This window comes from Octopus bimaculoides, chromosome 8, assembly GCF_046866305.1.
Source record: "Octopus bimaculoides isolate indiv1 chromosome 8, ASM4686630v1, whole genome shotgun sequence".
Taxonomy (NCBI): Eukaryota; Metazoa; Mollusca; class Cephalopoda; order Octopoda; family Octopodidae; genus Octopus; species Octopus bimaculoides.
In genome coordinates, this window is record NC_142935.1 from 58,853,705 (window position 1) to 58,880,420 (window position 26,716).

The following is a 26,716-nucleotide window of genomic DNA, read 5'->3' on the forward strand; positions in this document are numbered from 1 at the left end:
TGTGTAAACAAAATATATGAAGCCGAAAATTGCAGTAGCTATATGTATATATATATATATATATATATATATATATATATGTGTGTGTGTGTGTGTGTGTGTGTGTGTGTGTGTGCGTGTGTGTGTGTGTATGTATGTGTGTGTGTGTGTGTGTGTGTCTGTGTCTGTGTATACATGTATATATATATATATATATATATATATATATATATATATATATATATATACAGGGCACTGTGATATATATAATCGTCTAAATTATGTAAAAAAATTATAAGAACACTGGTATCTCATGTTAACAGATACATTTATCAATATTATATAAAAAATATCTTGAAATACTAAATAGTAATTTATTCAATAATATCGCCATTTGCTAACACCACGACCTCCAGACGATTTCGGCATCTCTTGCGACTATTCTGGACTGTTTCCTTGTTTAAGTTGGTAAATGGTGCCATAATCCTTGTCTTCAGTTCATCTTTGGTGTTACAAGGAGCTTTGTTAGTCTCTCACTCTACACCGCTCCACATTACAGTCAAGGCGGTTGCTGTCTGTGGAGTTAGGTCACCAGATGTTAGCTGTAATGTAATCACAGAAATTGTCTGAAAGCCACGACTGGCTTCTCTTCCTGGTGTGACATGGAACAGAGACCTGTTGTCAGACATAGGGTCTTCCAGCAGCTATCCTCTTGATCCATGGCAGCACTACCCGCTCAAGCCACTCGATGTATGCTCTGTCTTGAGTCTTAGGTCGTGTGGGAAGACGAATGGAAACATAACGTTGCCATAGCTAGTGATCAGTCCAAACACCATGATATTGACTGGAGGTTTGATGATTATCACTCTCGTTATATGCTCTTAGATTGCATTGTCCCCAGATTGACACGAATAAATTTGAAAGGTTCGCATTGGAGCTTCTGGTGCGAAAGCCAGGCAGTACATCATATTGGTTACATATTTCTTGCAAAGTGAATACTCAACTGACTCTACTATACTGTGTAGTCGACACAAACTTTAGAATATAACATGGCGACAATTTAAACATCGCACACAATATATATATATATATATATATATATATATATATATATATATAGTTTAAAAAAACACAAAAAACAATAACAAAAAAACAACAACGTGAGGACGTGATACGGATAGTGTTATTGAAGGCTCGGGAAAGGAAAGAGAGAGTGTATGACGTTTCGGGCGTAGCCCTTCGTCGGAAAGATGGAAAGTTCGGAGAATGAAAAAACGGAGAAAGAGGAAAGATGGTACCAATGCCCACGAGGTTACATTGTGAAAGGACCGGAAGAGGAGGTGGTGGGGGAAAAGTTCTTTCTAAGACAGGAGAGTGAAAAAGGGAGATGAATATCTGTGCGTGCGCGAGAGTCTGCGAGTGTGTGTGTGATAACAGAACGTGTGTGTGCGTATGTATGTGTGTGTGTGTGTGTGTGTGTGTGTGACGTAGTGGAAGGAATTAGTAGCAGGAATAGTTAGTAGATGCTTATGGAGAATGTTAGGTGGAGGGTCAGCAGGCGGTTTTTGAGTATGTGTGTGTTCGTGTGTGTGTTTGTGTGGGGTTGTAGGTGTTGGGTACGTGTACGTGTGTGTGTGTATTTTGTATGTGCGCGTGTGTGTATGTGTATGTTTTTGTGCGTGCTGTATTTTGTATGTGCGCGTGTGTGTATGTGTATGTGACTGTGTATTGTATATGTGAGAGGTGTGTGTGCGTGTGTGCATGTGTGTATATGTGTATGTGTGTTGTGTATGTGTATGTGTGTGTGATTGTGTATGTGAGAGGTATGTATGCGTGTGTGTATGTATGTGTTTATGTGTGTGCGTGCGTATGTGTGTGAGAGCGTAAGGATGTGTGCCAGGTATGTGTGTGCACTCCTGTGTTTATGTGTGTGCATGTGTATGCAGCTGTGTATGTATGTATATATATATATATATATATGGGAGAATATACAAAAAATAACAACAGACGAGGACAGGTGGTGTAAATAACAAAAGTATATATTAGTATGACGCTCGGGAATACGGAAAGTCTTTGACGTTTCGAGCTACGCTCTTCAACAGAAAGAATACGGAGACAAGGAGAAAAACACGGAGAAAAAAAAAATTGATATATATATATATATATATATATATATATATATATACAACACACATACATATATATATATATATATATATATATATATATATATATATATATATACTTATATATACTTATATATGTATATGTGTGTGTATGCGTGTGTATGCGTGTGTATGCCGGTGTATGTATACCGCTACATATTTTCATATATATCAGTCACTGCGAGTGAGAAACATGGAGAGACAGATGGAAAGAAAGGGATGTTGATTACTGTTTACGATTTCGTATTATCAGTCTACAATGGAAGCCCGAGTTTTGTCTTTAAAAGTAGCCACAAGGAAGGAACAAGTAGAGTTAGTAAAATATTTTATAATTAAATGTAATGTGACTTAAACGGGTTAAGAACACATTAGATGCTATTCTTAAACGCACCGTGCATGAAGAAACAATAATGAAAATAAGAAGCTGGAAATCGACGGCCACAGCATCTTCGACCATAGATGTACTTCAAATGATTGACGTTCCATTTGCGTATATGTGAAGAGGTAACAAGTACAAGCGTTTTCATATACGTTAATTGACACTAATGGATTCAGAAATATGCTATTAAATTGATCACTGATAATGTTTTCTCTTCTCTAGGCCTTTTTGAAATGGAAGTCATCACAAAATGTTCACTATATGTTACCTGGCTTGCCACTTTCATCTGATCAACTATTTTTCCTCACGTTTGCCCAGGTAAGTGATTTACAATTTTTTTTGTTTTCTTCTTCTTAGTGTCATATATATATATATATATATATATATGTGCGTGTGTGTGTGTGTCTGTGTGTTACATTCCATCAGTGATTGAAAATTCCGTTGCCAACGAAACAACATAAAGTAAATGATTATGGTACGTATACGTGTGTATATATATATATATATATATATATATATATAATATATATATATATATATATATATATATATATATATATATATATATATAATATATATATATATATATATATATATATAATATATAATATATATATATATATATATATATATATATATATATATATATATATATATATGTATGCATGTGTATATACATGTATATATATATATATATATATATATATATATATATATATATATATATATATATATATATACATGCATGCATATGTATGTGTCCGTATGTGCATACACACACAGAAAAACACACAGTATGAGAAATAATTCGTTGCTACTACTTTTATATGGACACTAGATTATCTGTTGCAAATACTCCCTTGATTCCAAGGAAATTAATATTTTCGATTGACTAAACATGCTTTTATAAATAGATAATGCTACATATACAAAGATAATCACGTTCACAGATATGACTCGATAGTAAGGGAGAGAAACATATGAAAACTTGTGTATACTTCTGAGATCAAACACAATTTCACGCACACACACATACACACACATAATAACACACACACACACGCACACACATAAATACATATACCCATATACGGTGATCCCACATATCGGAGAACTACTTGCGCTTAAGCACTCCCTTGACCTTCGGCCTGACTCTCATCCTGACGCCTCCACACATCGTCTGGCTGAACTTGTCCTCTCCCTCAACTGCCTGACGTTCGCGGAGGAGTTATACAAACATGTTTCCGGATGTCTCCCAAATATACAAGTCTGTTCGTTGGCTATGTTGAGGTGCAAATATTCTCACAATTCACTGGTCCAACTCCCAAGCTATACGGTCGTTATATCGCCAGATCTATCGGCGCGACCTAACACTTCTTCGAACATCTGGACTCATTCCTCTCGCTTCGCCAAACCTTCCATCCTGGTCTTAAATTCTCCTACACTATCTCTAACTCTTACGTCGAATTTCTCGTACCTTCTGTCAGGATACACCACTCCGTTCTGAATTCTTCTATTCACTACACACTGACTCCCCGTCCTACCTTAACCTCTCCTTAACCCACTCTACCCACAGTTACAACGAATTCATCCGTCTACGCTGGCTCTGCAGTGACGACGATGGCTTTGAGTTTCAGTCGCAGCTCATGGCTCGCCACTTCATCCTACGTGGATATCCTGTCACTATTATCTACAATGCCTTGCCCATGCAAGATCCATGCACCGTGCATCTGACCTTTCTCTTCGCACCCGCACCATCCTTACCCGTCTCCCGTTTCCCGTCACCTACCACCAATCCATCCTACTGCTCAACACACCATTCTCCGAGCCTTCCAGCGTCTTCAGTTTCTCCACTCCACATCGCATACGTTCCCTAACTTACCCCTTCCCTCCTTGAAGCGTGCGCATAACCTGCATAACCGCATAATCCACACTTTCATTCCTACCCACTACTCCCAGCCTGGCTTCTTCCCCTGCTCCAGACCACTCTCTCGCACCTGACCCTAAAAATCTTTTCCATTTTTCCCAAACGTTAAACTAATACACCTGTTTCTTGTTTCTACACATGTCTTCGTGTTTTGTTTTTCTGTAAATTTCCATTATATATATATATATATATATATATATATATATATATATATAGACAGACAGACAGATAGATAGATAGATAGATAGATAGATAGATATCTTTTTATTATAGCCACACAGGGCTAAATACAGAAAATGGTCAAATTACAAAGTAGAGCTTGGGGGGGGGGATGATTTGGATCAAAAGGGATCGCGGGAAGAAAAAAAAAAAAAACGTGGGGGGGGGGGCGATCAATAGGGATCGTGTATCACAGTCGATGTAAAAAAACGGGGAACAGATTAGGTTTATCCGTGGAGAGAAAAGCCTACGGAAAAGACCACGGTCACCTCAGGCTTTTTTTTTTTAAAGGCACATGAAAGTAAGTACCTTCTCTCTTTTTGTCTCTTTTTGTTACAAGTCTATGCTTAAAATGGTGTCGTCTTTCATTCTTACCATTCTTGCCACATTTACCCATTTTTTATTGAAACTTTCATTCGACAACACCTTCCTCTGTATCCTCATCCTCCTTTTCAAGTGGTACTTGAAAAAGTTGACGAGGGATTGACCAGAGAGGAAAGTGTTTGTTTGTAGACCTTTCAAACGCGTCCACCACACGCATTCTTTTGCCATAGCTATCAGTGTTACAAAAACCGTTTTTCCTTCCCGTTTAAAGGAAGGTGGCGGAACAATATTCACGATAGACTCGGCTGATAAGTGGGCTCGTCCCACACGCGACAACAGCCGTTCGACGAAGGTCCACAGCTCTGAAATATCTGGACACTGCACGAGTGCGTGCAGAACGGTTTCGTCGCTCTGACCGCATCTCGGGCAGGTCGGTCCGGTGGTTTTCGAACCGTGTCTGTAGATCTTCTCTCGAACTGGTAGTGCGTCTCGATAGCATTGCCAAGCCAGGGATCTCTGGAAATTATCCATAGGCCCCGGCCCGAACGTCGTCTTGAAAAGGCGGGTTAAGAATTTCTCGTCGACACCCAGGTTTGCCCCGAGAGTGTCGTCAGACCTCCCCTCCACTAGTCCTCTATAGAACGCATTGGTCGTTTGGAAGTTGCACAAGTTTGATCCCGGACGGCAGAGCTGTTGTAGAGCTTGGCGACACTCGCGGTGCCATTCGCCAAGTTTCGGTCTCTTCCTGATCCATGTTTGCAGTTCGGTGAGTGAGACGAGCTGCGGGAAGGCGTGCCTCACAAACGGCGCCCACACCTGTTCACCGTCGTCAATGAAGTTCCAGAGATGCCGCAGTCTCAGCGCATGTCTGCGCATCATTAACCACGGCATCCCCAGTCCTCCACGTAACGGTTGTTGACAGCAAATGGATCGCCTCACCATCGGAACGCCACCCTTCCACAGAAAGCGGAAAAGTATGCGTTCTAGTTTAGTGATGGTGGCATCGGGACAAGGCACGACGGTCAGGCGGTAATCGATGACTGATGCGATATACACATTAGCCACCTCCGCCCGGCCTTTTAGAGATAACTTTCTCTCAGCCCATGTTTGGCTGAGTTTGATCACTCTACTGGTGATCTCGTCCCAGTTCTTATCCATTTGGAGGTCCGGACTGAACCAGACCCCGAGCAGTTTAACCGGTCCGTCCGTCCAGCGTCCCACTACGGAGTCACTGTTGGACGGTATGGGCTTGCTTCTCCAGGTGCCGAGTAACAAACCCACTGACTTTTCCGGGTTAATTTTTGCTCCTGTCACCGTTTCGTATTGTTTAAGTGTCTCGCCTAGCATCTCGACGTGCTTTTCGCTCGACACTATGACGGTGACATCGTCCGCATATGCAGACACGCTCGTCCCGCAACCCAGCTCTCGTGGGATACCCCTCAGTGTCGCCAGTTTCCGCAGTAGTGGTTCGATCGTCAATACATACAGAAGCGCCGACAAGGGACATCCCTGACGGACCGAACGCGTGATGTCGAACGGTTTTGACAGGTGACCGTTTACCCGTATTACCGATCGGATGCCGTTATACAAGGCAGCGATCCAACCGCGGAAGACGGGACCAAAGCCAGCTGCCCTGAGGACGGCCGCTAGGTATCGATGGTCGACCCTATCGAAGGCTTTAGATTGATCTAAATTGATCAGCGCCCCACGCATGCCAGGATCCTTAACTACCCTGTCCATGATGTAGCGCATGAGGTGGAGGTTGTCATGGATACTTCTGCCCGGCACGGCGCATGTTTGCGCCCTGTCGACCAGTTTATCGATGACAAGCGCCAACCTCTCGGCTATTACTTTGGCCAAAATTTTCAAATCTGCGTTGAGCAGAGTGATGGGCCTGAAATTATCTATAAAATTCCCCTTGTTTGGGTCTTTCTTCAGCAATGTCACTGCACCTCGGCTCACGAAACCGGGAATTCTCCCGTTTTGTTGCCAGTTGCAATAGACTGATGCCAAGAGGTCGCCAAACAAGTCTGGCATTTGACAATACAGCTCGTAGGGTAGACCATCCAATCCAGGTGACTTATCCCTCGCGCAGCCCGCCATAGCATCCCTTACTTCAGCAGCTGTGATGGGACCCTCACAACACTCTGCCTCTCCCGCCGAGAGCCGCGGCAGGCCGGTCAGGTAGGCAGTGAAGTCCATCCTGCGTTCCGACTCACCGCTCGCACCGAACAGTCGAGCAAAGTGCTGTTGAAAGGCCCCACACATCCTTTCGGGTTCGAGCAGACTACATCCCTGTTCATCGATTAGAGACCGAATGGTGGCTCTGTTACCGCGTTGCGCCTCCGCCACCCGGGCTTCTCGCGCAGCTTCGATCCCTTCGTTCCTTAAGGCACGCATTTTAGCTCTGACGACGCAACCTTCGTGTTTGGCGTTGAGGTGTTGGTCGAGGGCCATCCTCGTAGTCAAAACGTTGGTTGCGCTGCCAGTTGTAAGTGCCTCTTCTAGTTTCTTAACTAAGTCTCCCTCTACTCTATTTCGATCTATCGCTAGTTCTTTACTAAACCTAATAGATTCCGATTTGATTGCCATTTTCAGGGCAAACCACCAGCGGTTGTTAACGATGGCTCCTGTTAACGCCCTCTTAATTAATTCGCTAATCCGGTTCCTGTAAACCTGCCGCGCTAAGAGCGAAGCGTTCAGTTTCCAGTAACCGGGACCCTGCCTATGTGTCTTATCTAAGTCGAGCGTACACGTCACAAACTTGTGATCTGTGTAGCTGACTATTTTAAATTGTGGACATCCTACACTATCTCTATCCGCTGTCCTACATAGAACTCTATCTAGATACGATCTCGACGATCCGACGCGGTTTGTCCAAGTCCACGTTGGCACGTTCGGATGGTCGAGTCGGAACCTGTCAGACAAATGGAAACGTCTGAGCAGGTCTTTGAGGCACTTACATCCCCTTCTACTCCTATCCACTCCCACATAGTCTATATGCGTGTCCAAGGTAGCGTTCCAGTCCCCTACTAACAGTAAAGGTCGTGACGTTCCCAGGAAAACCTCTAGACGTCTAAGGAAATCCGCCCGACCCGTTAAGGACGGTGCATACACTGCCACCAGACGGAAAGCACACCCGTTTGTGCCATCGACGTCCAAGACAACCAGCCTACCCTCCGGGTCTAGGAATATTGGCCTTACTTTTAGGTTCAGACTCTTCCGAAAAAGCACCGCGGTACCACCACCACCCATGTTTGGTAGACAGGGAGAAAAATAAATGTCGAAATGTCCACCAAACATGGACTTGAGGGCCCGCGGGTTACTGAGTCTGGTTTCACTGATAGCCATGATTTCTATGTTCTGTGACTTGATGTCATTTAGAAGGTAACCTTGCTTCCAAGCTGACGCCAAGCCACGTACATTTACACAACCTAATTTAAGCATAGTTGAAGTCGAAATTTGTGTTTCATACACGACAGTAAAAGAGACAAGAGAGAAGGTTACTTACTCGTTTCGAAAGTTTTAGCTTCCTCTTCTTTTGAAGTATCTTGGATGAGGTTTTTGAAGAGTTTCTTTGATAAATATTTTTGGAACCCCCCAACCGCATTTGGAAAGAGGGTTTTGAGTGTGTGGTGCTGCGTTTGTGTGATGTGAACTATTTTGATGTGTTTCGGTGGTGTAGTGCGTGGATGATTGTTGAGCTTATAATTATCTTCAGAAATGTTTGTTTGCGATATGATGTAGTCCATTAATTTTGTGTTTGTTGTGTCTATCGCTGATAGCATTGTGTGTGTTTTTGTGATGTTGGTGCTGGTTTGTTTGTGCAAGGGGCTTTCAGCGGTTACATATTTCCCTGCTTTGCATGCATTTAATTTTGGGGTTGTTTTTGATCTTTTTCTTTTACTTCCTGTGGCTATTTGCCATTCTGTAGAACTTTCATCGTTAGACGAAATGTCTGACGAATCAGAAGGGGGTAAAGGCAAAGTATTTGGTTCTATTTGTGTGTTTGTCGATGGTGTTGTGGTGTGTGGTGTGTGTGGTGTGTGTGTTGTTGGGGAATTGGGAGTAGTATTGGTCTTTTCTTCGTTCTCAGTGGTTGTCTTCTTGGTTGTTGTTCTTGGTGTTGGTGTTGGTCTGTCTTTAGTTGTTGGTGGTGGTGTTGTTTCTGTTTTTGACTCAGGTGGTGGTGTTGTTTGGTTGGGTTGGTTTGTTCGTTGTTGCCGTTCTTTCGTTTTCGCATATAGCTGCTTGATCAATTGTGCATACGGTGGTGTGGGTAATAATGCTGGTGTTTTGGGTTTTTGGTTTTCCCGTGGCTGTTGTTGTTGTTGTTGTTGTTGCTGTTGTTTCGCGGCAGAATTGCAGTCCTTTTGGAAGTGAGCTTCACTGCCACATATGTAACAGCGTGGTCGTCTGCCTTCCACCACTACATACAGCCTTTGCGTTGATGGTAACTTTATGTAGGTGGGTATTTTATTTAGTGACTCCTGGGTAATATAGAGAAGGATCTCCATTTTTTTACCCACCCACTGTTGCTTTTCAGAAACATTAATTTGCAATATATCAACTTCCTCCATATCGACACATACGGCTGATGTTATCCATAGTGTGTCTACCGTGGGAGGAATATTTTTTATGATAACCCTTGTTACCCTCTGACCAAGGTAACTCGGTATCATTGTTAACTCTTCTGTCTTAAGAGTTAGCGTTGAGAATCGTTTCGCTAACTCTTCACTTTGAAAAATAACTTGCACGTGGGCAAATTTATGCCACCAAGTTACATAATCCTTATATTGCCATACAGATCTCAAGCATTTCTCGATCTTTTCCGTGCTTGCTTTTTCTGTTTTTTTTGTTTTTGAGTTTAAAATTTTATAAATAATGGTCTTTTTGTTTGTGTCTTCTAAAATGTGTTGTGGTATGTTGATCCGCACCTCGTCATTTTCTTTCGTAAGTAAAGCCTTTGTATCTTTTATCTGCTGTGCAGTAAAAGATACTACCGTCGTTTTTTCCCTTATCGCCTCGGCGAAGTTTGTTTTGATCTTGTTATTGTTGTTGGTGGTGGTGGTGCTGGTGTTGATGGCAGAGGTGACTGTTCCTGTATTAGCGTTGTTGTTGGCGGTTGTGATGCTGACAGGTGTTGTTGTTGTGGCAGATGGGTGACCTTCTTCTTGTGTACTCCTCTGACCTTCATATGAGTTACGAAGTGGCGGGAAATTTTTTTCATAATTTTCTTCGGCGTTCAGGCGTATTTGAGCAAATTGTTTGGCCATCATGCTCTTCTCTTTCTCTCCTTCCGTTGTCTGTGGTGAAAGGAACAAAAGAGGAGTGGAGTTGTTGTTGTTCTTTTTGTTATTGTTGTTCTTGGTGGTAGTGGTGGCTGCGATGTCGGTGGCAGTAGTGGTTTTGGTTTTGTTGTCGTTGGTGGCGGTCGTAATGGTGGTAGTGGAGGTGGTGAAGGCAGTAGTAGTAAACGCAGCATTCCTGGTCTCTACGTCTTGTGTTCGTTCATGCGGAACGACTTGTTGGTCAGTCTCCTTGCCTGCTGTTAGAGGCAAATCGACCACGTGTGAAGGCCTAGCCATATTTCTTTTACGAAATATGGCAAATAAGCCGGAGAAAAGTCAAAAACTTTTGGAAATAAACTCCAGAAGGAGCCACTTCCTATTACAAAAACCCAATAGGGTCGAAGTGTATAGACTTATACACCTCTTCCACAAAAAATATTTTAAAACTGCAAAAGTTTTGACATATAAAAGGCCAACTTACTTGCGAGCCGATGTGACTAGCATCCGTGCAGATCAGATAGATAGATAGATAGATCGATAGATAGATAGATAGATAGATATATGTAGTGTATAGGTATATATATATGCATAGTTAATCTTCTATATACCAACCGAGAGAGAGAGAGAGAGAGAGAGAGAGAGAGAGAGAGAGAGAGCGATAGAGAGAGAAAGAGAGAGACAGAGAAAGAGAAAGTGAAAGTGCCAGATAGATATATAGATGCACAGACAGATAGATAAATCGCTATATAGATAGATAGATAGATAGATAGATAGATAGATAGATAGATAGATAGATATTTTGTGCAATAATTCTAATCCCAAACATATACCGATACATTACATTTATATTCAGTGCAATCATTTGGAATCGCATACATCTAGAAAATAGTATCTATTATTTGAGACTTGTATCCACAGTGTCAGCAGAATCGACGTAATAGATAGTAAGTGTGGTCAATTGTTTGTAGAGTCAAACTTTGTCATTCACTGTTCTGTTACAAGAGATAACTTAATTGTTCTTAGGATATCAATAAATAAACGATGTGAGTATATATATATATATATATATATATATATATATATATATATATATATATATACCGCCATTTCTAACAAAAATGTCCGATGAACGGGAACGTGAAACTCAGAGTAACGGTTTTTTTGTTATATTTCTGCTGCTTTTAAATAAAGTATATATATATATATATATATATATATATATATATATATATATATATGTGTGTGTGTGTGTGTGTGTGTGTGTGTGTGTGTGTGTGTGTGTGTGTGTTTCTCGATAGAAGAATGTGATCCATTAATTGATGGAACGTAATCAATTCTATTCAGAATTTGTGAAGTCCTTGTCAATGAAGACAAATTTGTTTATACTTGGCCAGCTTTGCAATAAGATACGTGACAGAGAAACCATGTTACATGGAATTAGGTATCTGAGCAACAGTGTTTGTTTTGTATGTATCTTTAAAATATTATTTGATAATATTAATAATAATTACTATTTAAATGCATTTGTAAACTATATTCTGAATTGGCAAGTCACTGCAGGATGTCGGCAAAAGAGAATGATCGGTTTTGCAGTTCACGTGGACTTTCACATCATGTGACTATAGAATAATTTCCAAATTTCCTTACCTGGTAGCACACCCTGATTTCCAGCGAAATATACATTTCTCTAGGAATCAGGATTCAAGAATTTCATGTCGCTACAGCCGTACAACCTCATTAACAATGCTGCAGTATCCTAGAGAAAGAGAGATGTTCCAGTAATGTCGATTCAGAAATAAATCTAAAGCTGTTTTAGTGCCGTTAGCCAGGCCTCGCTGAGGGACACCCATAGTAAAGAAAAACATTCTTTTGCTGCACGCAGAAAGGACCACTATATCAGTCGAAAAATATATACCGAGTGTAACTCACAATCATCTTTGACTGGTCGGAATGGGAATTTTTTTTTGTTTTTTGTATATCCGGTGAATGTCGCAGAGAAGATTACATGATGGACACGATCGAGACGAGCTATAAGGCAAGTGTCTCACTATCATCTTAAAGGAACTGTCTTCGTACAGCAAAATTTGTTTCAAGTAAATTTGTCCCAAGTAGATTTTCAAATCTTAATTTTCATAGCATACAAATGTATTTATGTGCAAAAAGATATTGAAAAATGAGGAGGGATGTCTTGAAATGTGCTATAAACAACAGCCAAATTTCCCTTAAACAACTGACTTTTCCCTCTGAAAATATTAACATTTTTTGCTATTTTTGTTTAACGAAAAGGCTCCTCCACGATTTTGACGAACTTGGCTAAAATAGTTCCAGAATGGTTTGAGAATGGCATGATAAAAAGGAGGGGGTGTTGTAAAAAATTCTTGACAACTTATTTCCATACAAAGACGCCCCCCATCATTTCGAAGTATGTGGTTTTAATAAAAGTGCGGAAAATCCCCGTCAGCACAGAGAAGTGATAACTTATTTGGTCTTCCTGATCCGAATGTCCATTTTACTGAAACTCCTCTCCCCCACCCCTCGGAAAGCATTTTCCTAATAAATTTCTTTATAATCATAATCTATGCCATTTGAAACATATTTGTGCAAACTTTCATTAAAAAGTAACCATTTTCCCGAAAGTTATGAGGGAAAAAATGTCGGATCATGTGAATTTTCGAAGACCCCTCTCCACCTCCTCGGAAAAATTCTTTGCCATCAATCCCAATATACTCTGAAGCCACAAAATCTAAGCGATATTTGTAGAAAATTTCGTTAAAAATATCCATTTTCCGTATTATACGAAATAAACATTTCATGTTTATTTCATTCATTGTCTGCAATGTTCTCTCTCCACTTCTCTCTCTCTCTCTCTCTCTCTCTCTCTCTCTCTCTCTCTCTCTCTCTCTCTCTCTCTTTCTCTTTCACTATCTCTTTCTCTCTCTCTCTGACACACCCGCACACACATACACACACATACACACAAAGCAAACCTTACAGATGGGCTGCTGAATTGAAAGTTCTATGTTGCTTTAAAAGGAAGGTAAGGTAAAACTTGACAAACTGCCTCCTTCCGTAGTTGCGCTACCTTGTTGTGTGTTTAAAAATGAGAGATTAACCCATTAAATCCCAGAATACTTAAATTTCTGAATATTACTTTTAAATGTTTACACATGATTGAAAATAGGTTAAAATGAAAAAAACATGATTATTAAAACTCCTTTATTTCAAGTAGAAATGGAAATACTCGGTGTCCTGTAAATAAGACACTGAGACATTGTGATATAGCTTATTTAATGTTCTTATTTAGTGTCCTATTTATAGGACAGTGGGGATCAATGGATTAAGACTATAATAAAATAATAAATGCTATATTTACTAAGTAAGTGAGTTCTATTATACAAAAAAATTATTAGACGAAAAATATAAAATTTATTAGAATATGAAAATATTATCGAGTGACTAGCAGAAAGCCGCCCGGAGGGTAATCTTATCGCTAGTATATGTTTCCAATACCCGTATGTAATGTGCATTTGATCAAGTAGTTTCATCGCCTGTTCCTCTCCTCCTCCGCCACTTCTTCATCTTCTTTTAACTATAATTATTATTGGCGTGTCTTTTTTTTAATGTTATCATTTTCAATAATAATAGTTTTATTATTGTTACGCTAGTGCATGCTAATATATTAGTAGATATCATATTTTGATATTTGTCAGTATCAAGTCAAATTAAACGCCAAGAATGTCGAATAGGATTCTGGCAGAATATTTCATGGCTCCATTCAACATTGTCGCTGTTGTTTTTGTTGCTGTTGCTGTTGCTGCTGTTATTATTACTATGTTCATATCGGCACGATGTCCAAAAGATGGGTTATGTTTTGTTTTTTTTTCCATTTCTTTGCAGAAACCTAAAAATTATAAAATTTTTCTAACATTCCCGTCTGAATAAACTATTCAAAATCCAGAGGAATTGAATCGTCTTTATTTTTTTCATATCTCGGGTATCAAATTTATTGGAAGGATTGTCAAATTTATTTTGAAAAATACTTTTGTAGAAGCGTCGTGTCGGGTTTCCCTACCAGCAATCTCAAAGTCCATGCAGGAGATGATGTTTTTTTTCGAAAAAATCGGTGCAACAACTTTAGGTAAAGATAAAATTAGTAAAATCACTGACACTAGAAAGACTAAGTGCAAGTTCTTCGTCACGAGAGTGGCTTCCGCAAATAAGCTATACATCCTCTCCAAAGAAACAAGTAGTCCAACCTGGAGGACACTGTTTGATTTAGGAAATTCGAAGTAAGAAGGTAACTCGTCCGCCTCCACCTGAAGCTCAATCTCCAAGTGCTTCGAGAAAGATGACAATTTATATGTTTGTGTCATAAATATGCAGTCGGCTAGAGATGTTCATGTTCTCAAAAGAAGGAAGGCGCTTCCAAAATGTTAGGCAGAGCGTGCACATTATATCTAGTGCATGGCAGTTCGTTCAGACAAAGTGCTAATTATTATTGAGTCCCTTGCATTGCGATACTCAGGGGACAGCCGATGCACTAATGATTTCGCTTTGTTGAACAGTTATTTAGGAATGTCAATAAAGTTAATATGACAGGACTGTTCACGAGAGCTATCTTCCTGGAGTGTCCTAGCCTGTATAGTTTTGGAGAGGCGTAATACACAGCTGTAAGTCAAAATAACGACGGGTACGTTTGGTTTGGGCCATTTGGAAAACATTACATACCGTATTTTCCAATTACATGGCGGAGAGATGCGAAAGCAGAAAGCCATATCAGTTAAGCAATCAACAATTCAAAATCTCTCTTCTGACGCACCAAAAGCAACAACGAGTGCCGGAAGGCCTTACCGATGCCAACACCATCTCTGCAACAACACAAGTGCTAGCAACTACATAGGCAGTAAGAACATGAGCGACGGCAATATGTACAATCCCCACAGTAACTGTGGAAACACAAGCAGCTGCAATACCATGAACAGCAACATCTCAGTAGTCAGTAGTGCATTCAACTGCGGACAATCAGAAAAAGAAATTTATATTGAACTGAAAAATGAACGTGAGACAATTATTAGAATTAATCTCAAACTATTAAATAACTTTTAAACAATTCCAAGAAACGTATAATATTATAAAAATGTAGAATATGAAAGAATTTTTATTTGCTATCACTTCTATTTATAAAAGATAGTTTCTTCATTTCGTTAATATTTTAAAAGCGATAACAATACTGTTATGACTACGGAAGTGAACAAGGAGTGAACTCAAATTTTAAAAATTCGACAGCAAAATAAACAGGTGGTCATTACAGTGAATAAGATCTGGATATATATAGAATGATCGTGGTGAAAAGGTGTGACGTGCATTTTCAGAATAGTTGGTGTCTATAATGAACAATGGCAATAATTTTCTTTTTAATAAATATATTACATTTGGATATTTAAAAATATCTTTAGCAAGAAAGAATTGTTTTGAAGAAGCAGACAATATGTAAACACATTTATGTAACTTCGCAAATAATTTGTAACTGGTTCGACTCGTGTTTATTTAAGAATGATCGATATGTATAAATTTTGTTTTATGGACAACCATTGCTTACGTTCATTATATATGTGAACAACTCAACCTCAAGTTTTATCTCTGTTTATGTGCTACACAAAGGATCGACATATTTACAAGAGCACCACTTCATTGAGGACTTCCGACAGACTGTAATATTGGATTTCTTGGCATATATGAAGGCTCTGGATATGGTGCAGAAAAGGAGGACTATGCAAATCTCCTGCACTTATTTGATGCAATTATCTAATGATTTCAGGAAACATATAAAAATACGATTCAGCTGTCTTATATTAAACATATACAGTAAATTTCATTCACACCACACAATGAGGCAGAAGAGCTTATTTTAAATACCAAAATATTTTCCGGTGTGTTAGGGACTTCAGAGTTAGTTCTAGGCAGACATAAAACAGAGTGATTTAAAAGAGCCAAAATATGGCAGCTAAAAACGATTCTGCAGTTCGAAATTATAAATGAAGTATATAACTAAAAGAAAAAAAATTGTGCTTGGCATACGTGATAATTAGGAATTTCAGGAAATAAACTGCTTATGGCAACAGATCATCCATGTAGATATAACTACCTCCTAAACAAATTGAAAGGGAAGTACGGTGGTGTGACATGGACGAGAGGGTATCAATGATTATGAAACGAAGTTCAGAAAAACCTGATTCAGCTATATTAGAGAAATTTTATTCGGGAGATCTTGCTGCTAGGTAACAGCTATTCTTTGCTAAGAGCAAGACAGAATGGAAATGAGTTTCGTATATGCAGCAAGATGTGAATCGGAGGCACAATATATTCAGGGTTGCAAGACACTGTTAGAGAATGGAGAAGTCTTGGTGAGAAATGTATTCACAATGATATATTCGTGTTCGCATACTTACTAAAGCCATGAAGATGAGTAAGTTGTGTGTCAATGTTGTTATAAGAAGATGCTGAACATGGAGTAGGCAAAGAAAAAGAGCGGGGGCATACCTAATTTGGAACCTTATAGCGAGAAAAACAATCAAAAATGACAGAAACATACAAGTTACATCGATTAAATATATCAGAGACTGTTGCGAGGATTCTGAAAATAAATGATGGCATAGGTTACATGATTACAACTCGGACAGTTAATCAAGTGACACAAAAAGATGTCAAATCCAATTATTGGCAAAGTATTATCAATGTAAACTGCTACAAAACCAAAGAAGATGTACTAGAGAGAGAAAATTATGGAGGAATGCTGTATTAAGTTTTGAGCGTCACTGAGAGAGAGAGAGAGAGAGAGAGAGAGAGAGGGGGAGAGAGAGAGATAGGGAGAGAAAGAGACAGAGACAGAGAGAAAGAAAGAGAGAGATAAAGAGATAGAACAAGCGATACATGACAACATACGCATGGTTGGGAACCGTTGGCTTTTGTACTCATGGGGACGTGGCGGCTCGTAGATAAATTTAGTGGGAATGCTGCTTCAGAAAAAGTTTAGCCATTGTTGTAGTATTGTGTAAAAGAAAACAAACATATAAAATGAAAATTTATAGATAAACTTGATCGGTTTATATTTTAGCCACTACCGAGTAGTGTGTCTAATTGATTCAACGAACACTGTCGCAAATTCCCACTTGTTTTTCAAAAATTCACACTAAAACACAAAATAAGTGGGGTGGGGAATGTGCCCTAATTTTCAAATCCTGGCAGCAAAACTGATGCTAGGAGCATGATAATAATCTAATTCTACAGTTTATCACATTCAAGAATATAAAAACGTTTTTAAGCACAATAGACGCGGAGGCAAAAAGAAACACAACTTTTCACCAGCACACCTGGGTCGGCACTGCGTGAACCACAGTTTCCTCTCTCCCTAGCCTGAAGCTTCCTATCTCAGACATGCGAGCATGCACAGAACGCCCAAACACTGCGTCGCTGAAATGTGAAACGCACAGTTCTATAAAGAGATTTTGTATAAAGAGAGAGTTAAAGCTAAAAGGATTCACTATATTGAATACTCCATATGTTGTGCCGAATATAAGTTATGAAAATCTAAATTGCGCTGGGATATAACAGGTAGATTAACAAAGAAAGATTCATATGAGACAGATCTACTGGAGCAATTCATACTATGAACATACTGGAAATAAACTGCCGTAAACACCAGTCTGGATCAGTCTTTGTTACCCAAGAGGCATAACATGCAAGCAAGTTAGTGGCTATAATTACTTATACTTACCCCATGTTTGGACGAAGTTGAAGTATCTACTACTGCTGCTGCTCTCGGAATATGACAGTTTATATGACGCTACTTTTAGAATTGTGATGTATTATGTTAATGTGGCTTCAGCGTAGAGTAATTGAAGAAACTGAAAACCAGTGATGCGAACATGCTCCGTAGGATGTGTAGTGTTTGCGAGCAAAAACTGTAAAATACAAATGTGTTGAGAAAGTAATGAGGATGAAAAGTATCAGCTGTAGTATGCAAGAAAGCATGCTATACTATTATGGTTATGTGATACGTAAGATTGATGACATCTGTTTAAATAATTGCCAGTTCTTTAATGTTCATGGAGCTTGCAGAAGAGGTAGGCCAAGGAGAATATTGGACGGAGTGGTCAATGCTCATCACAGGACCTTGTGCCTCACGGAGAGGTTGACAAGGGATCGGTGTGACTGGTGCTATTCTAGATTTAGGAAAACCAACTCACTTTTGTGAAACACAATGCACACACACACACACACACACACACACATATATATATAATGTGCAATAAATGGATTTATAGAATCCTGTGGTAATCAGAAAAAAAACTAGTATATATGATATGCCGACCTCTCTGCACACCATATAGAAATCTAATACGGAACAATATAACATATAGCTCTATGCAGCTGAAATCTAGTACATCCAATAAATTAAAATATTTCTTCACTTGTATATACAACTATACAACAACAAAAGTACATATGGGAGGTGAATATACTTATTTCACTAGTTCATATCTGTAGGATAACGGCCGATTCGTAACCTTCATCTGGTAACAGTAATGTTTATTTAGTGTATAAATATCCTACATACATACAAAATTCATATGCATATATAGAGTATAAGGAAGATATACATATAGAAGATTTTAAAAATCGATGTAATCAAGATGTTCTGTTAAACTGAGGAACTAACTTTCTATATCTACATTGATTTGAAAATCTTTAATAGTACTATGCGATGTATAATTACAGAGCTGCAAGATAATTTATCTTATGCTAAATTATAAACTGTTATTTCTAGATTCAACTCCTGACGTGAATATATTCATCTCTCATACCTCCTGAAATTTTATGTTCTACACACACACACACACACACACACACACACACACACACACACACACACACACACACACACACACACACACACACACACACATACACACTCACACACAAAGACACACACACAGAAACACACATACACACATACACACTCACGCAAACACACGGGCGCGCACATGCACAGACATATATTATATGTATATAGATAGATAAGTGCCCGCCCGTGCACATGCACACGCACACCCACATACACACAAACGCACACAAGGAGCAGGACAGACCGTGCCGCCCAAGACATTTTAGTGTCATTCTATCCATAAACACCAACAGATCCTTTCAAACCACCTGACTCATACCAGCTAGGACGATAAAAACGAATAGTTGTGAAGTTGTGATATATATGTAGATACACACTCACTTAAAGAGACACAGACAGACAAACACTCACACAAAGACACAGACACACAGAGAGACACAAATATATATCTATGATATTAAAGAACAGTAGAGCATGAGTATTTGTAGTAATTGGATTAAACATGTTGCTGCTCTACTTTTAAAACCTGTCTTACAAATATAGTGGTTCCAAATCTACTATAGCAGTTGTATAATTTTGCGGGATAATATCGTTCTGCAAATACATAAACGAACGCAGGTATTAAGTGGCTTGCTAGTACAATGGCTTACTTCGTATTAAAAATCTTTGGCTTGTATGCCATTTGGAGCCATAATTGTGATCATACATATATATATATATATATATATACATATATATATATATATATATATATATATATATATATATATATATATATATATATATTTATCTACACACACACACATCTATATATATTTATATATATATATATAGACAAATTGATATACTTCAAGTGTTTTTCTCTATACAACCGTACACCCAACATAGATGGATACATACATATATACACATGCGTGCTTTTATAGCATTAAACGATAGTTTCATGATTCAGAAATTGCTTATTCATAAGATGAATTCCTTATGCCGATTCCAAATGTACACTATGAACGTCTTTTGTTTCAGAACATTCATCCGCTGCATTGCTCTGCAAATTCCTCAGCTTAGTCAGTCTTAGTAGCATTAATCCATGGGAATTATGGAAAGTTGTACCGGGCAAAGAATATCATATCAGTCTTCTTCGTCATTGATCTTCAGTAAGAGAAAAAAATAAATAAACGAAGTAGACAAATATTACAATAAGATTTGAAACCAAAACACCGTCGTAAATAAAGATTATTTCAAAACTGTAAGCTTTTAGAATTTAGAATTTCTTTTCAAAATCTAAAGAAAGAGGATGAGTATATGATTATTTTATTGTTATGACATATCTATTGGTCCCATCCATGATGTAACATGTGCTGTTTCTCCCTATTTGGAATACTCAATCAACAAACTACCCTCCTATCGACTGCAACTTTAATTTATTCGTGGATCGTTTATGTGCTCGATAGTAGGATATGTCAAATATCTTTGTTCTCTATGTTGTAGTGCAGTACTCCATTGGTGTATAAGTTGTTGTGGTTTGAGGTTATCTAGCCGTGTGTGGTACATCATATTGAATAATGTAGTTCTTGATAATTACCATTCATAAGTATTAATCAATAAGTATTTCTATATATATATGATATACGTGTATAGACATGCGCATATATACAAGCATTATCTTGAACTAATATTTCGTTATATTATTTACAGAATTGGTGTGCCCATTTTTCAACTAGTGCTCTGCGGAATCAGGTGCGTTATGATCCTCATGCACCGGATATGGCAAGGTACGGTAACGTTTGTCAAACAAACCGCATACGTGTACATTGATTTAATATCTAGGTTTATGTGAATTTTATATTTAATTTATATTTGTACTGAGGCATATAGTGTATACTAAATCACAAATTTAGTATATCGTTCCATTAGTTACTCTCTTACTAAATGAATGAATGACACACACTTAAAACCCGAATAACCACCACGAACCATGTAAGCGTCTTACGCTACCTTCTGAGCCCACTGAATTCTAATGTTTGTGTGAGAGGTGATAATTTTAGTGATAGAAAATATTCCATCTTATTTCAAATGTTGACTGAATACAAACTCCAAAAGAGACTCGTAAAGTAATGATGCCATCCCATTTGCCTCGAGAACGCTTATACATATATACCTATTCTTAATTATTTCCAAAAGGATAAGAAACAACAAACAACGGATTCAGGACTAAATAACTGCAGTCATTCATCTCTTCATATTCCCTCTCTCATCAATTGCCTTTTCAGTCGCAGATACAACAGTTTATGTTCGTCTCAACCACCTTGTTCATTACAACCTGTAACCAGAACTCACGGTCCAGCAAGAGCTACTATATGAGTTAGATCTCTCACATTCAATTGCCTCTCACCAGATGTTGTGTTACCGATTTCTTCTCAATGAAATTGTGCTTGGAATAGAAACGATGAGTAAATCCTTCACTACCGAGAATTTTCATTAAGGTAGAAGCTTAATCATGCTAAAATTGAAGACAAACATTTAGGTCATCTCCAGAATTCAAACTCCCGCGAATAGCATGTGCACAATATTTTACACTCTAGTAAGAGATAACACATAACATTTTAACTAGAGTCGTATTGTTCACATAGATTAATATTCATATATTATGAATTAAACATGTGCATATACATTCCAGATTAACAAGATCTGCTGAGACACGTTACGCATAAAAGAAACGAATCAGTGCATTCGAAGTGTAAACAAATAAGAAACATTTCGCATTGCTCACGAAATATTTAGCATTGACTTTCGGAATATTTTTTCTTTGCCCTTTTTTAATCTGTTGATTTTTTTTTACACACTGAAGCAATGTGAAAAGATTTGTTTATAGCTATTAAGTATTGTAAGTATTTTCATGTTTAATTATATACATCATATCTTTATTTCAGGGTGCTTTTAACATTACGAAATTCAAAGGAATTTGCAGCTGCTTATCGTTGTCAATCTGGTTCGAATATGAATCCTGCAAGGAAGTACCATGTTTGGTAAATCTTATTCCAGTATGATAGAGAATAACAGATACAATGAATATCAAAGAGACATATGTGAGTGGAAAATAAATGAAAAAATATATATCAAAAAGAGTATATAGCCAAATATTTTGTTACAATTTCCTTTCTAGACAAAGCCATTACTATATCAAGATATTTAGAATCAAAATATTTATTTCGTTCTATATGTTGAACATAAATTTCTTTATCTTTATCATGAATACAAAGTACAAATCTTCCAGCGTATAGAAATGGTAGCTAATCTGTTGTTATCCTTTCGGTATATCTCTAGAATATATCAAGAAGTATTCACTGATATCGATATTTGTATATTTGAACATGTTATGGATGCGATGTTAGTGGACTATTAATTTGCAATCCCATACCTCGATGATATATTAATTAAAAGTGAATCTCCTGATCTGCATATCGAACATGTGAAGTGTGTTTTCCAAAACATAAGCGATTACGGTTTCACACTCAGTGAGGGGAAATGTGAACCCATTTTGCAAAAAAAAATAAATATTTAGGACAAATTATAAATTAAAATGGAAGACGACCTGACCCGTGGAGAGCAACCGCAATTAAAAATATGCTCCTCCCATCTAAAATAGCGGCATTACATGCTTTTATATCAAACTATTATCAAAATTATATATATGAATTGGGAGCTCCATTTAATAAATTGCTAAAGAAATGCGTCAAATAGAATTGGTCAAATAACTGTCAAAAAACTTTTCAGGATATTAAAGAATATTAATTTCAGATTTATTGTTGGCTCACTTCAATCCTGCAGCGGAGATTGTTTTCGCTTCTGAGGCATCACGTGCACTGATTGGAGCAGAAAAAAAAAAACTACAGTCAGATAGAGAAAGAATCTCTAGCGATAATTTTTCTGTGAAGAAATTTAAAAGATTTTTCCACTGTAGAGCTTTTCGGCTTCAGACGGACCGCCGACCGTTGCTATCAATTTTCGAATCAAAGAAAGGAATTCTTACCAATACAGCTAACAGATTATAACGCTGGGGTGCAATATTGTTAGGAGAAACCTTCTAAGAAAATTGGCCTTGTGCATTGTTTATCTAGAATGTCGAACCGCTGGAAGATATTTTTATAGCCGTATAACAATAAGAAAAATCATTAAAAATGATTTGTGTAATGTCATTTAGGTGTTGTTAGTGACTGTACAATATATAAAATAAAATCAGCGGATGACAAATGCACCTTAAAAATGAAGGAAACCTTGAAAAATAAACAAAAGAGAAACACGAATGCGAACCATTTTTCACTCTGTATTGATGTACGCACAATGCGTGATAGTATCAACTAAAGAAATGGATTTTACATGAATTTCATAGTGGACATCCGGGGATGTCAAGGACGAAAGATTTGATGAGGAGTTACGAGTATTGGTCGACGATGGACTGGGACAATGAAAATTTGGTAGAATCATGTAGAGGTTGTGCGCTAGCAGCCAATGCACGAGCGGTGAAACACCAATCGTCGCCTGAGACAAAAAATTCGTAGTCTAGGTTAATATAGACTACGCAGGACCAGTGAATGACGCGTACAATTTGATCATCGTTGATACCTTTACCAAGTTGCTGGATGTATGTAGGTGCAGTCAACTTGTCTCGAAGGCAACAATAAATTTCCTACACGGAAACTTTGCTCGATAATGTTTTTCCGGATATCATATTATCGAACAATGGAACATAATATACAGGATACCAGTTCAAGAAATTCGGCAAAATGCATGCAATCAAGCACATGTTTCCCCCGCCCTATCACCCGAGGTCAATTGGGAAGCAGAATGATTCGTAGATACTTCCACGTGAGCGCTAAAAGACGCAAGGAACGAGTTATGAACTGACGAATTGCTAATTAAATTCTTAAGAGTGTACAGAATAATTCCCAGTCCGAAAACCAGTTCAAGCAAGCCATCTGCAGAGCTAATGTTCGGTCGGAAGATTAATCGATCGTCGACAAAATTTTGCCAAGGAAAAAAAAAGCGTATAGAGAATATACAAATAATTCAACTAAACATTTTGATGTCGGATACAAATCCATTTCATAGCATATAAGAATGGTAAAGAGAAATGGCAGGGTGTTGTAGTGACTAAAAGAATGAATTGGAAACATGATGTATTTAATAAACGATGGGAGCAGAAGCCACACCTAAATCAATTAAAAATCAGACAGCCAAAAGAAAGAAAGGAAATTCCAATGGAAGTGTTTTTGAGATATATTTGATGTGCCAGCACCAAATGAGATTGAGTCTAAAAGGCGCAATAACAGAAAACGTAAGCAGACTGAAGATCACGAACTGATTCCGAAGCGGAAAAGGTACTGAACTCCTTAAGGAAGGAAAATTTAAAACAAAAAAAGAGAGAGTTGCTGGAATAAAAAAAAATTAATAATAAATAAAATAAATTTCGTCTCCTACGGAAGTCGAAATCTCAAAAGGAGAGGTGTTGTGGCGAGAGTCACAACACCCGCTGTAAGATTGACCGAACGATTATAAATAGTAGCGGTCTGCGTAAGAGACGGCGAGCGACGGCGTTAATCGTAAGAAATCGTAAGGCGTTCTTTTTGTAGTTGTCAGAATATTGCGTGTTGGTTCATGTATAGTTGGTACAGAGTTTGTTGCATTGTTATATTGTTGTCAGCCTACTTCGCTATATGTTTTATTGTTACTATACGGTTATAGTGTAAACAAGTATCACCATAAATAGTGGCGCTGCTACAATTAGTGGGGACGAGTAACTATGTTACAATAATATCTGATTGACTAAATTTTTTCTCGTAGTTGCTCGTGATCTGTGATTACAAATGGATATCAAAGCAGTTTGTGCAGCAAATAATTACTAGAATTATTCCGACCCCTTTGTGAATATGCTGCCAGGAATATTAGAAATAATTCTGCCAATGTTTTCTTCTCGTATTCCAGTTTTGGTAGAAACAGTGAACTTGCAGAAGGTTAGTGTCGAATACAATGCTGTTTTATTGCCATTCTTTTTTGTTTGAGCTGAACTCTGCAGATATGCGTTTTGCCCTTCGCCATTTTGGACGTCGATAATGCACAAGATACCAATCAAACATAGACCTGGTTCTATCTAATGCAGCCATCTTCCAAATCTAAGAACTTCGAACTGCCTTCGAAATTAACATTCCAGTATCGTTTTTCTTATTTCAACCTATGACCAAATGTGTTCTTATAAGTTTATGCCTAAAGCGTCAGTAAAATTGTATTCGATACCTGGGAATTTTATCCGTCGGTTTCAGTTTTGCCTTATTTAATCCCTAACCTTTGTTGTCATGGAATCTACCCACAAGAAAAGGCCTTCCGGCCACAACTATGTCTATTTTATTTTTAAAGTGTATCTGGAACCATATTATACAGTGTCTACCTTCTTATATTTAGACGATTGAACGATATGAATAAAGATTTCGCTAGAATTTCAAGCATAATAAGTAATTACGCAGAGGATTCGAAACCGTAAGACATATTTTTATAATTTTAGTTAAAATGTTACGCAGTTCAAGATCGCTGTTTACATACAAATTACATTTGTTAAAAGTTCTGGAGGTATGAATAAATGCATATATTACTGCTAAAAGAGAAGGAAGAAAGAAGATACATATGTCGATAGATACATAATAAGATTCAAGTGGTAAGATAGATGGGTAGGTAAATAGGTAAATATACTTTTATCATCATCTAGACATTGGTTTTAAGAAATAGAAATCTTTAACGATTAAGAAGTATTCCTTGTGGTAATATATAATTATTCATTATAATGCGTCGTGGACAATTGCTGTCGCTGTATGCATGGATCATAAGGTAGCAGCTTTAATGATAATCTTGTATACAGTGCGTATATAATGAGATACCGGTTGATGGACATCAGAATAACTTCGATCAATCATATTAATGGAAAGTACAAGATTAGTCTGTTATCACATCAATAGCTCCCATTTCATCAATTTTTACAAATTTTGTCTAGATTTAAATAACAAATGGCAATAAACCATTTACGTTAAAGCTATTAAATTTACATATTCAGAGATTATAAACTGAGTTTCCTCTCTAATTATGAATTTTGAATGCAATAATTACGTTTAAGCTGTGAGTCAGTTATGGCGAATATGAAAGTTCATTATAGCAAGAATACTTTTGAGTAAATGGGCTGGATACGAGTATTTCATCCAACTAGAAATAACAGTGAAACTTCTTTGAATTACATGATAAATCTCCAAAGAGAAGAATACATTTGGTAGTTTGGTTTTATAATAGTTTTATAATATTTGGTGTGTTTGCTTAGTGCTGATTTAGTGCTAAAAATCAGCATTACTAATATATTAATGTAATGCCTAGTTCTGGGCTATTCTTATATCATACGTGACTATTAATTTGCCTGTAGACTGTCTCATCAACTCAGAACATTGCAAGTTTTATTTTGTAATATAGAAAAACACCATCTTTTTTTTCTAA

At 37.8% G+C, this 26,716-nt stretch overlaps 2 protein-coding genes across 7 annotated transcripts in view; one reads left to right on the forward strand and one right to left on the reverse strand.

The window, feature by feature from the left end:
• The window catches only part of LOC106877777 (neprilysin), a 323,337-nt gene extending 297,840 nt beyond the window's left edge, over positions 1 to 25,497 (forward strand). For 2 of the 3 annotated variants that reach the window (XM_089356536.1, XM_089356538.1), the window contains 3 exons: positions 2,746 to 2,841; positions 20,885 to 20,961; positions 22,120 to 22,327. In XM_089356536.1, the coding sequence (XP_089212662.1) occupies positions 2,746 to 2,841; positions 20,885 to 20,961; positions 22,120 to 22,219 (273 nt within the window). In that variant the 3' untranslated portion in view covers positions 22,220 to 22,327. Of the gene's footprint in view, positions 1 to 2,745; positions 2,842 to 20,884; positions 20,962 to 22,119; positions 22,328 to 25,171 lie in introns of those variants that run through there. The other variant, XR_016242904.1, reaches the window with a different exon arrangement.
• LOC149134418 (uncharacterized) overlaps positions 13,856 to 26,716 on the reverse strand; it is a 99,277-nt gene continuing 86,416 nt past the window's right edge. For 2 of the 4 annotated variants that reach the window (XM_089356542.1, XM_089356539.1), the window contains 2 exons: positions 18,059 to 18,245; positions 13,856 to 15,296 (listed from right to left, as the gene is read on the reverse strand). In XM_089356542.1, coding sequence (XP_089212668.1) covers positions 18,166 to 18,245 — 80 coding nt within the window. In that variant the 3' untranslated portion in view covers positions 13,856 to 15,296; positions 18,059 to 18,165. Of the gene's footprint in view, positions 15,297 to 15,323; positions 15,669 to 18,058; positions 18,246 to 26,716 lie in introns of those variants that run through there. The other 2 variants (XM_089356541.1, XM_089356540.1) reach the window with 2 other exon arrangements.